The following is a 12,687-nucleotide window of genomic DNA, read 5'->3' on the forward strand; positions in this document are numbered from 1 at the left end:
TTTTAGTAGAGACGGGGTTTCACCGTGTTAGCCAGGATGGTCTCGATCTTCTGACCTCGTGATCCGCCCGTCTCGGCCTCCCAAAGTGCTGGGATTACAGGCTTGAGCCACCGCGCCCGGCTGTTTTATTGTTTTAAAATTTTTTGTGAGACACAGTCTTGCTCTGTTGCCCAGGCTGGAGTGCAGTGGCACAAATTCGATGCACTGCAACATTTGCCTCCCGAGTTCAGGCAATTCTCCTGCCTCAGCCTCCTGAGTAGCTGGGAATACAGGCACACGCCACCACACCCAGCTAATTTTTGTATTTTCAGTAGAGATGGGGTTTTACCATGTTGACCAGGCTGGTCTCAAACTCCCGGCCTCAAGTGATCCATCCACCTCAGCCTCCCAAAGTGCTGGAATTATAGGCCTGAGCCACCATGCCTGGCCCCACCACCTAGTTTAATTAATATAATACAACAGTACCATTACCTTTGAAGTCTCTGGGAGTCCCTCTCCTGAACCTCCTTCTGTTCCTCACCTGTCACAGGTAATCACTATCCTGAATTTGTATTCATTGTTATCTTGCTTTACTTTATAATTTGTACGCTTGTTTATATTAATGTATTATTTAGCTTTTTTCATATTTTTCTGAATGGAATAATAGATTGTGCTATTTTTGTGATTTGCGTCTTTCAAGTAACGTGATACTCTGTAAATTCCTCTAGGTTGTTGAGTTAGCTATAATTCTTTCATTTTTCATTACTATATAATGTTATTGTATACATACACTTTTTTTGTTTTTTTTTTTTTTTTTGAGGCAGAGTCTCACTGGGTTGCCCAGGCTGGAGTGCAGTGGTTGTGATCTCAGCTCACTGCAACCTTCGCCTCCCAGGTTCAAGTGATTCTTGTGCCTCAGCCTCCTCAGTAGCTGGGACTACAGGTGCCCGCCACCATGCCTGACTTATTGTTTTTGTATTTTTAGACGCGTTTCACCATGTTGCCCAGGATAGTCTTGAACTCTTGAACTCAAGTGATCCACCCGCCTCAGCCTCCCAAAGTCTTAGGATTATAGGCATGAGCCACTGTGCATAGCACAGTTTGCTTTTTGAAAACAGCTTTATTGAAGTATAATTTGCATAGAATAAAATTCACTCATTTTAAGTGTACAGTTTTATAATTGTGTAACCATCACCACAACCCAATTTTAGAACATTTCCATGACCCCCAAAATATCCCTGTACCCATTATCCTGTTTACTTTTTTATTCTATTCTGGACAGACATTTGGGTTGTTTCTAGTTTTGTTTTTTTTTTTTCTCCAATTTCAAATAGGGTTGCTGTGAACATCCTTGTACATGTCTCTTGGAATATATGTTTGAGAGTTTCCCCGGGGTTGTATTTCTGACAGTATAATTTCTAGATCATTAGGGTAGGCACAACTTCAACTTTACTAGATAATACCAAATTGTTTTGCAAAATGTTTGCACCAATTTGCAGTTCCATAAATATGTAAGTTGTTCCACAAGATCCTTGGCTACACCTGAGATTGTTCTGTTTGGAGTTTTGGAGAGATTAGCATAGATCCTGCTTTGCTTTATGAGGGACAGATGAGAAAACGAAGACTTAGAGAAAGGAGGAGACATTCAAATTTAGTAGAGTTTGGGGGTCCTATGTTTTAAGAGCTTTTCCTTGGCCATTAGCCCACTGCTTCACATTCATAACAAGGCCAGTCCTTAATCTCTCTTGCACTTTGCAAGGCATTATAGCAAAGTATCTAAGCCCATGGACTTAGCAGTCAGACTGCCTGGGTTCAGATCGTCTCCTTGCTACTTACTAATTATGTAATTATGGGCAAGTTATTCTTTGTGACTTAGTTCAGTCAGATGAGAATGATGATATTCCTTTGACATAGGGTTATTATGAATATTGGTGTATAAAGTGCTTAGAAGACTCCCTGGCAGTTAATTAGTCGTCTTTCTTGTCTTTCTTCGCAAAGGTACCTGCTTTCAGGAATCCTCAGCTTTGAAGACTGGCTACATCAGGCCAGCTGTGGGCCTTCGCTTTGAGGTGGGGCCTGGAGCGGCCGTTCGTTCCCCCCTGGCCTCACAAAATGGCTTCCTACATTTATTGCTTCATGGCTGTGACCTCGAGCTGCTCACTTCGGTGCTCAATGGCCTGGGGCCCTTCTTGGAGGATGAGGAGATCCCGGTGGTAGTCCCCATGCAGATTGAGCTTCTGAACTCCAGCATCACCCTAAAGGTGTGAGGAACCTTTGGTTTTTGCCAGTGTAAGGGCGCACTGGTTTTTGCCCTGGACTTTGTCAAGCAAGGAAGCAGTGACACCTGTTAACCTCTTCCCTTTTCACTGTAAAATATGATGAGGATCAAGTGAGGAAATACTGATACACATTTGCATTCTCTGTCAGTGTTATAGTGGTACGTAAATGTGTGTTGCTATCAGAAAAGCCAGGGTTCAGGTGAGGAGACCTTTTCTGTAACGCTAACCCTGTCTTTGACATGCAGCATTACCACGTGGAAGCCATCAGGTTATCTGATCCTCAGTTCACCATCTCTAGACAGGAGAATCTGCTATGCCTCTTAAACCTTCCAAGAATGTATGGAGAAACTGGCAGAAAGCTGTTTCCAGCTGAATGATGGGAGCATGGGTTGTGTTAAATTGCTCTGAGCTGGTGGGGGGCATCATGTGGTTTCCCTCTTTCCTGCAGGATGATATCCCCCCCATCTATCCAACATCTCCAGGCCCCATCCCCATCACTCTGGCCATGGAACATGTTGTGCTGAAGAGGAGTGATGATGGTGTGTTCCACATAGGCGGTGAGTCAGGCTTGTCAGCCTGTTGGTTTCTCTGCCTCTTTTTTCTCCTAAAAGTGAATAGGTGACACCTAGGAACTGTTTGGGAGTTGGCAGCAGTTTGTCACTTAGAACCTTTACTTGTTTTCTCTAGCTGCTGCTCAGGACAAACCATCAGCTGAAGTACTTAAAAGTGAGAAGAGACAGCCCCCAAAAGAACAGGTGTTTTTGATGCCCACAGGAGAGGTTTTTGAACAGCAGGTGAGGACCTAACAGAACAGTACCTACCCATAACCCTTGGGGGGTACATTTGCGAAGCTAGTAAAACCCGGGGTTGGGGGGCAAGAAGGTTGCATGTGCTGCCTGCATGTGGGTATTTTGGGTTCCTGTCACCTAGCAGCGGCTTCTAGAAGTGCTGACTAGAGAGTAAATGTCAGGAGCTGGAGAGGAATGGTTGCTGAGGACGTACTGCACCTGCCAATGAACTATGAAGAGGGAATCAAGCTCTTAGAAAATATATGGTCATCTTGATCATTGACCTAACTTGTGGATTTTTCTCCTTGAACTCTTTCTCCCTGTTCCCTTTACTGGCTGATGTTGCAAGATGGTATTACCATATGTAACTGTGAACTACTTATTGTTCCTCAGGTGAAAGAACTGCCTATCCTACAAAAAGAACTTATAGAAACTAAACAAGCATTGGCCAATGCCAACCAGGATAAAGAAAAACTTCTTCAGGAGATTAGGAAATATAACCCCTTCTTTGAGCTCTGAAACCAGTGGCTCAGCCATCTGTGCCAAGGAGAGAGGCTATCACCAGCAGTAGCACCACCTAGGACAGAGGGCACTGTCCAGTGCTGAATAAGTCACTACGGATGCCAGAGGGACTGGGGAGCACGCACTTCACTTGTGCTTTCCACTGGCTGTTCTTACTTGGATGGAGGACAAGGGCAAAGCATAACTGTATCCCAGGAAACTGGGGCTTGCCCTGTGTGTGGCACAAGCATCATGTCTTGCCTGTATGAAGCCTTTTGGCCCTCTGTGTACTAGGTGGAATCTTCTCAACACTGTAGGGCCATTTCACCTCATGGTTTCATGGCAGGGACATTTGCTTCCTTCACAAGCCTGTGTGAACAAGCAAAAGTACCCACCTCCTCGGTCACCCACAGAGCCACCAAAGATTCTATGTCCCAGAGCTTCCCATAGCAGACCTGAAAAGTCCTTGGCCTGAGCTTTGGCCATGGTAGTGGAGTGGAACAGGAAATAGCCCAGCAGAGGAGTGTGGGGGAGGGGGGCCGGAGAGATCCAAGAATAAGGGAGACCTGGACTCTGCCTTTTTGGGAAAAGGAACCAAGCCCATATCAATTTGGCTGATAACACAATCAGACTTTTCCAGGTTAAGCTTCCTTTCTGTTATACTTTCATCATTGTGATGCTGTGGTAGAAAGTAAACAACAGTAGTGGCTCAGTCATTTAATCTTTCCCCTCTGTAATACAACTTATTTGAAATTTAAATCAAGAAAAAATTTCTGACTCTGAGCTCGGTTGGTGGCATGCTATGCCAGGGGTCAGTGGGGGAGCTTGCTCCTGAGCCCCCTGTTGTCCACCTGGAGTCCTGCTTGTCTTCCCCAGCTGTGCGGAGTGGCTCTTCTGTCTCCCTGGGGTCCTTGGCACATCTGCTTTCCCAGCTCTGTGACCTTACCAGTTCTCTCCTCAGCACTTCTCAGCACTTGGTGGTCTGGGAGCTAAAAATGTGTTTTAAACTTTTACATAAACAACTCAACCTGTTGCCTCTCACTTCCCTCCATCACTGTGGCTTTTAAAAATCATGTATTTTGACTCAAGTAAAAAAAACAAAAATCCTTCATCCCAGCTAGGTTTTGCCCCCTGCCCTATAAAATAGCTATTACCCTCTTTCTTTCCTTTGAATTCTTCTCCAATTCTATCCCTTCATTCATACTGCCCTGTGATACACTTGAAGCTGTGTTGATTGGACAGACGTTGATCAGTTAACTTACCTTTACTTGGCAAGATGGTGAAATAGTAATTTAGTGATGTTACTGAAGTCTTGACCATTCACCTTTCCATATTGAAGGAAAAGTGAAAAGGTTTCTTTTATGGGAAATTAAGCTTGACTTGCATACTCTAGTTTGATGAGGATAAAAAGAAACATGTAATTGCAGTGGTGTTTACAACCAATTGATCACAACCAATCATAGATTTCTTTGTTCCTTCCCCACTCTCAACACTTCATTTGACTAGAAAGAAAAAATGTATTCACCAAGGAACAGGACCCAATTCAGACTTTTGTTAAGTTTCTTTACTAAGGCAATTTTTGAAACACCAGTTACTATGGGATGGTGGGAATTTTTCATGCTTAAGAAATAGAGACTTAGGAACAAAGAAACATCTTTCTGGAGAAAATGCTAATGGGAAGTTACCTAAGGCTTGATGCTTGGTTCAACCTTATTTAAAATTCTTATAAATGACCTAAAAGTAGGATTTTACAGTGAAATCAAATGTCACTACTTCCAGGCAGTGAAAGGTAGACTAGAAGAGGTTTAAAAAACACAAAGCCAGCTGTGCGCGGTGGCTCACGTCTGTAATCCCAGCACTTTGGGAGGCCGAGGCGGGGAGATCACAAATTCAGGAGATCGAGACCATCCTGGCCAACATGGTGAAACCCCGTCTCCACTAAAAATACAAAAATTAGCTGGGCGTGGTGGCAGGTGCCTGTAGTTCCAGCTACTCGAGAGGCCGAAGCAGGAAAATCACTTGAACCTGGGAGGCAGAGGTTGCAGTGAGCCGAGATAGCGCCACTATACTCCAGCCTGGGCAACAGTGAGACTCCATCTCAAAACAAACAAACAAAAAAACACAAAACCACAGAAGGGTTACAATAAGCAGGGCTGAGAATACTCAGAAAACTGACAGGTGAGGTTCAACATAATATAAGGGAATGTATTTATGGAAGAATTATCAACTGATATACCTGAACACTGTTAGAACTCAGGGAAGAAACTGAAGCATTGCTGAGGGGGAGGAGAGATCAACATGCTGCTGTGGCCAAAAGCGTAATTGCCCTGTGGGCATCATCAGGAAGGGCTTTTGGAGATAACAGAGAACAGAGCTTTATACAAAACCATGGATATGTCTTGATCGAATTATCTGTGTTTCTAGTGACCTTATTTACAAGATACATGATGCAGGGAGGAAAGGTCCAGAGAACAGCCAAAATTATCAGGGGGTGGAGGTATATCCATATGAGGACACATCTTTAAAATATAGACTCTATCCTGCAAAGATGAAAGCAGAGGGGAGTTAGATTAAATATCCAATCGAGAGCAAGGACCTGGGCCTGTACTACTAGCTCTAGGGCTCTATCTCATAGCCTTAGTAAAGAAAGCACTTCTCATAGCAAATCAGAAATGTAAGGAGCTCATTGTCTAAGAAGTGATGCCAGCAGACACTATACGTGGGTGCAGGTTTATGAGGAATCCTTGCATGACAGCCTTCTACAAGGAATTAGAGAAAAGTAGGGCTACTTGGTAATATACAACTGAGAGGGTAACTGTGTCCCTCAACAAACTACTCCTTAGTGCCTCTTTCAAAGGCAGAATGTTGATCTGAATGGATCACTGGTCTTAAGTATGGCATCTCTAATGTTCTTGAAGGGGGAGGAAGGAGATCTGGTAGCTGGAAAATATAATTATTCCATCTTAGGCTCACCTGAATTGGTTTAAAATCATATTCTGATTCTCTTATCCTTTCCTCCCCTCACCCAGCATATACCTCTGGCATCCCTCCATGCAAAGAAAATGTCAAATAGGCATTTCTTGGTATACTTTTACCTACACTTGTGCTTGTGGGCAGGGAGTAAAAACATATCCAGTTAAGTACCAAGGCCAACCTCTTAATGGCTGGAGCTCAGTTACGTCTCTGGCTCTCTAAAGGAGTCCAGAGCTCTTGTCCATGTGACAAATGGAGTCTTAGAATTTCTGGCTTTCCTTATGTGGCAGCTTTGGCCATTGTGTCTTGAAATTCTCCCTCAGGAAATGTGATAGGGGTTATTATCCCATGGGATTTTAGTAAAAATCAGCTTGCCTAATTTCATGTTCCTGTTCATAATGAAGAAATGTGAAGTGGTGGTAGTCCTCAGGATAAGTATAAAGGAAAATATGCAAGGAAAAAGCAGTGTCAGCCCTTTTGAACTGCTTATGATTTCTGCCTTAGAGCTACAAGACTTGGAACAAGAAATAATACCTCAAGAAAATGTTTGGAGAGAGAGCACCACTGTCCCTCAAAGACTTCAGCCACTGCACATTACCAATTCAGCTGTGAAGCATTTACAACTATGTATTATCTGTGATGTCTACATTTCCTGTTTACATGCATGTGCTGGGGATATGCTTTAGTGTGTATGGACTAGAGTTTAAATCTTTTCTTTAACTGGGCTGCAAGGAAGGCTATCAATCCCAAATTGTGTTTTCAACTCACTGGAATAATTAACCTGGTTTTCCTGATATAAAACAGGTGGGTTCTATTCACATGATGGCTGCTCTTTACCATATATTTCATCTGAACCTCATTTTGCCATGGGCCTCAACCTTTATGTCTGCTTTTTATGGTTCTGAAAGGAATGGCTCCCGTGTATGGAATATACAAGGGATAACCACCACCCCTCACATACCCCTGTAACTTAAATGCTTCCATGTAACTCAGATTACTTTCCCCTTAGTGGTAAACAGGGGTTGGGGGATGGGTGGTAGTGGAAAGAAGGTAGTTTGAAATATTGCCATAGTAATATGGGAACTTTTCATTCCAAACCTTTACCCTCGCTTTTTTTTTTTTCTCTCTTATTTAATATTTGCCTAAACTTCTGAAATCAGTTATAGTAAGATCATAAAACTATGAAAACAACTGAACTTTTGGTACACAAGTTAGTTCGATGACATCTTGTGATCTGAGAACAGTAAAAGGTGTGTCATTGCCTCATGATTTGTCATAGTCATTACTAAGGGTTTCGGAGAGAATCTGGCGTGAAGCACTATCCTTTCAGAGACTAAGGCCTTTACCTAGTTGCTCCCCTACCTTCTGTCAGAATAGGAGTATTCCCGTGCACCTCTGGGTAGGTATAGGTAGTGGCTATTGAATGGGGATTATCTTCCCCATGGCACAAGGGGAAACACTCCTGGATAACCTTTAACAGTGAGGCTTTGCTAAGTGGCCAGACTTGGGATTTGATCTTCCTCACTTGTATTTATTAAGTTTCAGCCTTATTCAGTATCTCTAACTGCCATAGATACAGTTCCTACGACTTCTAAAAAAATTCCTGTTAGAGCTGAGAGAGTATCTTTTTTGTTTATTAATTTTTGTTCAAGATGTAGACTGAGTCTTAAAGCATTTCTTTGTGGAATGCCCCACTGAAGTGTCTTCTCCACTGGCTAAGTACATGTTTAAAGCCATGGGTTTTAATGTAAGACACTTTTAGTATCTAATTCTGCTTCCCCCACTGAGGGTGCTAAACAGAATTAGAATCTTTACTAAGACATGCTCAGGAAAGCTTCACAAGAGAACAGCTTCAAAATCCTTCTCCCTATGACACTGAATGGTAGAGAGGAAAGAATTCTTGGGGATTGCCAATTACATATCGTAGCCTTATTACTGCTAATCACTGTCAGAAAAGGTCACTTCATTCACCTCTATTTGAGGAAAACAATGAGAATGTATCTGATGAACTAGAATCCTGGTCAGTATTGGGAAATATTAATGTTGCAATATCTAGTCAAACCTTGAGTGTACTGGTTCTGTGAACCACCTGAAAAAACAAATTAAATGTATTAAACCATAATGGTTGTTGTGTATCTGTTGATAAGAATCTGAAGTATATGGGCTTTTATATTGTTTATTTTCGTTTCACTCTTGGGGGAGAAGATTATTACACTGTTTTTAACAGTGCTTGAAGTACTCTTTTATGAGATAAAATTTTAATGGTTCTACTAGAAAAAGGGCTCAAATTTCCACAAAATAGCCAAAACCAGTTGTATTGGAACACCAAAAAAGAATGATCAACTTCCCATTCCAACCAGCTAGACAGAAAATGAATACACCTAGGGCAAGTTGGAAAACAGTTTAATGATCACTCACCAGAATCCACAGGAGAATCTTAAATGTTTACAAGCACCAATTATTCCGTTATTCCTGCCATCACCGCATCCTTCATGGCAGAGTATCACAAGTAAGTTTCTGGTTGTTTCATCTACTTAAAATCAGATGTAAGAAACAACCTGAGTCTTAGCAACTTCAGACTTCAATGTGAAACCATTAAAGCCCTCGACACTTTAGGAGGCTGAGGCAGGAGGATTGCTTGAAGCCAGGAGTTCACGACCAGCCTGGGCAACAAAGCAAGACCCCATCTCCATAAAAAAATAAAAATAAGTTAGCTGGGCACAGTAGTGCGTGCCTGTAGTCTTAGCTACTCAGGAGACTGAGGCGGGAGGGTAACTTAAGTCCAGGAATTCAAGGCTGTAGTCATGCCGCTGAACTCCAGCCTAGGTGACAGAGCAAGACCCTATCTCAAACAAAACAAAACTCTCTTGGAAAGGTTTTCTCTCTGAAAGCAGTTCTCCTGTCCAGAAGATGCCTACGGCCCATACATCTTCTTCCAACTGGCCAAGACAGTTAAATACTTCAAAATGCCCCAAGAGGTCCCAAAATTTAGTCAAGGCAAGTATCAATCAGGCTACATACTTTCTAGGTGTGACAAATATCAGAGTTTTGAGAAAGATGTTAAAATCATCATGGAATCCTTGGAGGCCTGAGATACTAAAGCACCAGTGCAGACAGTCTTCTAGGAAGTCTGGAACCAATACTTCTTCCATCAGTAATACAGGCCTTTCTAGACTTTGGTCTAGAAGAAGATGATTTTTTTGTGCTTCGAGTTAGGGATCTGTCCCTTTGACTTTAACCTTCTAACGGCTTCCCTCATATGTTTGGGTTGTAGTGGTGGCATTTCTCCCCACTTCTCACATACATCCAGCGCTAAACAGAGGGTAAGGAGAAAGTCTGATTATCATACAATAATTTACTAATCACATAATCCTTTTGAGTCCTGTAATTCTCGTTAACTTTTCTTAAGCTTGCTAAGGAAATAAACCAAAACATTTTTCCTTTTTAAGAGAAGATTTTTTTTAGTATAACATCTTATAACAGGCTTTATCATAGACAACAGTTTAAAATATATTTCCTATAGGCCGTATGCTGTGGCTCATGTCTGTAATCCCAGCAGTTAGGGAGGCCAAGGTAGGAGGATTGCTTGAGCCCAGGAGTTTGAGACCAACCTGGGCAACATGGCAAAACCTTGTCTCTACAAAAAAATTTAAAAATTAGCCGGGGTGGTGGTGCACACCTGTGGTCTCAACTACTCAGGCTGAGGCAGGAGAATCACCCGAGCCCAGGAGCTCACTGTTGCAGTAAGCTGTGATCGCATGATCAAGGCACTCTAGCCTGGGTGACAGAGTGAGACCCTGTCTCAAATAACTATATAAAAATAAAAATTAGCCAGGTGTGGTAGTGCATGCCTACAGTCCCAGCTACTTGGGAGGCTGAGGCAGGGGATCCTTTGAGCCTAGGAATTTGAGGTGGTAGTGAGCTATGGTCACACCACTGTTACCATCTCATTTTGTACACTATCTAAATAGAAAAAATAAAGATCACGCCACTGCACTCCAGCCTGGGCGACAGAGCGAGACCCTGTCTCAAAAAATAATAATAATTTAAAAGTATCTATCTCCTGCTTAAAAAAATAAATTAAAAAAAAAAAAGATTTCACCAGTCAGAGTAGCAATGGGAAACAGCCAGGCTTTTTACTCAATAAAGGGGGCAGGCAGTTCCCAGGGAGCACAACATTAGGGACAACTCACCATCCCACACAGGTCAGCCCTGTGATTGCTTTTCTTGTATCTTTACTTTTGGCAGCAGAAATGAGCAAAGTCCACTGCAGAAAATACAAAGTCTACTTCTGTCACCCTGGGCTGAGGAAAGGAATCGGGGAGGGGAGTCCCAGATGGTTCCTTGCCATCTGTTATTGAAACTTGCAAGGAATAATGGTCATTTCTCCTGAGTACAGGGCTCCCCACTTACTCAACTTCAAATGCAAATGAGAACTCCCACAGGTGCTTTAATAAGCTCCTTTGTATAGATATTCTTAAAAATAAGACCACCGCAGTATTTGTAACCAACACTACTCACCTTCTTCTACCACCTCCCCGACGAAAACCTTGGAAATACCAGACATAGCAATAACAACATTCTGAGACACAGAGGTGCCAGTGATGGACTGGATCAGCTTGAAAGAAGGAGAAAGACTCCGTGACTACAATAGTCAAAGACTGGCTTTGGAACACAGTACCAAATAATTCACAGAAAAAGGTAAGATAACTGAGGTGCATTTTTTTCCCCCCCCTAAATAATCCACTGACTTGTCTAACACCTCACTTCAAATGCCAATGGACATGGCCCTTGGGTTCAGTTCTAAAACATGATGGAGATGAAGTGTGGTGGTCTATCCTTACCCTTTTGATGGCTGCCTTAGGGAAAGCTGAGCGGCGATACATTTCATAACGGTTCAGCTGCTCCTCAGAAAAAGAAGAAACCAGGATTCTAAACAAAGATCCAGGTAACTAAGTTAACTTGTAAGAATGAATACTAAAGATATTATTACGTCAATAAAAGTCTCAGACAATTCAAAAATGAATTGTTAAGGGGTCAATAGCATCAGGCTTGGTGCCTTGAGGAATGAAGATAAAACACTTCTACTCCAAAGGAATTTGAGAAAACATAAAATAAAAACTTCTTTTCTTACCTGTTAACAAAAAGAACAACATTGGGTCACTGTATCATACTATACAGACTGTGTTTTCAGCATTAGACTCTACCTTACTGAATTTCACACTAATGGTGTTTAATATACAAATTTATGATCAAACCAGTAGTTTTCAACATTAACAGATTTAGGAGAAATATCTGCAAAATATGTGGAAACAGGTAATACTCCTAATGTATAATTCTTTCAAACGAATAAAGGGGCCACATCAATTTTTGAAAATGAACAAAGTATATGAACAGGAAATTTACAAAAATACCAATGGTCAACCAACATGGGGGAAACAACATTATTAACTAAGGAAATATTATTTTCATAGATAACATTTTTCATAAATCAGACCACTATTAAAAAAAGAATGGTATTAGAATATGGGACACAAACTCACACATGCTGGCAGAGTGAACTGGAACACCTTTTTGGAGAGAAATTTGGAAATACATATGAAAAGCCTTTGAAAATGTTCATACTATTTGAATTAGCAATTATACCTCTAGGAGTTTATCTTAGGAAGTAATGGACAAGTATGCAAAGATATGTCCAAAGATCCTCATCATAATGTCAAAAGTACAAATACCCAACCAGAACCACTACAGGGATTGGTTAAATTATAGTTCAACAACATAATGGGATTCGATTGTAGCCATTAAAAATTATGATTTATGAGCATATTTACTGACATGAAAATATTTAGCTATACATATCAAACATCTAAAAAAACTTTGAAAAGGTACATACCCAAACACTATACCCAACTACATACTTAGAGTGAACTCTGCCTGGTGAGTTTATGGGTAATTTTTTCTATTTTTCTGTATTCTCTGAATTATTTGCAATGACCCCATACTACTTTTTACAATCAGAAAATGTCATAAAGCTATTTCTATTCTAAAGAAAACTACGACCTAGGCAGGGCGCGGTGGCTCAAGCCTGTAATCCCAGCACTTTGGGAGGCCGAGGTGGGTGGATCATGAGGTCAGGAGATCGAGACCATCCTGGCTAACACAGTGAA

The 12,687-nt window shown here is 41.7% G+C and overlaps 2 protein-coding genes across 4 annotated transcripts in view; one reads left to right on the forward strand and one right to left on the reverse strand.

Annotated features, from left to right (window-relative positions):
• The window catches only part of UHRF1BP1 (UHRF1 binding protein 1), a 53,575-nt gene extending 44,933 nt beyond the window's left edge, over window positions 1-8,642 (forward strand). Inside the window, exons 17-20 of the mRNA XM_011986542.1 lie at window positions 1,978-2,240; window positions 2,707-2,815; window positions 2,946-3,052; window positions 3,440-8,642. Of these exons, the coding sequence (XP_011841932.1) occupies window positions 1,978-2,240; window positions 2,707-2,815; window positions 2,946-3,052; window positions 3,440-3,565 (605 nt within the window). The 3' untranslated portion in view covers window positions 3,566-8,642. The remainder of the gene's footprint in view (window positions 1-1,977; window positions 2,241-2,706; window positions 2,816-2,945; window positions 3,053-3,439) is intronic.
• Window positions 8,643-8,906: 264 nt separating this feature from the next.
• Window positions 8,907-12,687, reverse strand: part of TAF11 (TAF11 RNA polymerase II, TATA box binding protein (TBP)-associated factor, 28kDa) — a 10,400-nt gene continuing 6,619 nt past the window's right edge. The window contains exons 3-6 of one of the 3 annotated variants that reach the window (XM_011986540.1): window positions 11,365-11,452; window positions 11,042-11,138; window positions 10,714-10,824; window positions 9,748-9,832 (exon numbers count right to left, since the gene is read on the reverse strand). In XM_011986540.1, the coding sequence (XP_011841930.1) occupies window positions 10,727-10,824; window positions 11,042-11,138; window positions 11,365-11,452 (283 nt within the window). In that variant the 3' untranslated portion in view covers window positions 9,748-9,832; window positions 10,714-10,726. Of the gene's footprint in view, window positions 9,833-10,713; window positions 10,825-11,041; window positions 11,139-11,364; window positions 11,453-12,687 lie in introns of all 3 variants that reach the window. The other 2 variants (XM_011986539.1, XM_011986541.1) reach the window with 2 other exon arrangements.

This window comes from Mandrillus leucophaeus, unplaced genomic scaffold (genome assembly GCF_000951045.1).
Source record: "Mandrillus leucophaeus isolate KB7577 unplaced genomic scaffold, Mleu.le_1.0 Scaffold3, whole genome shotgun sequence".
NCBI lineage: Eukaryota > Metazoa > Chordata > Mammalia > Primates > Cercopithecidae > Mandrillus > Mandrillus leucophaeus.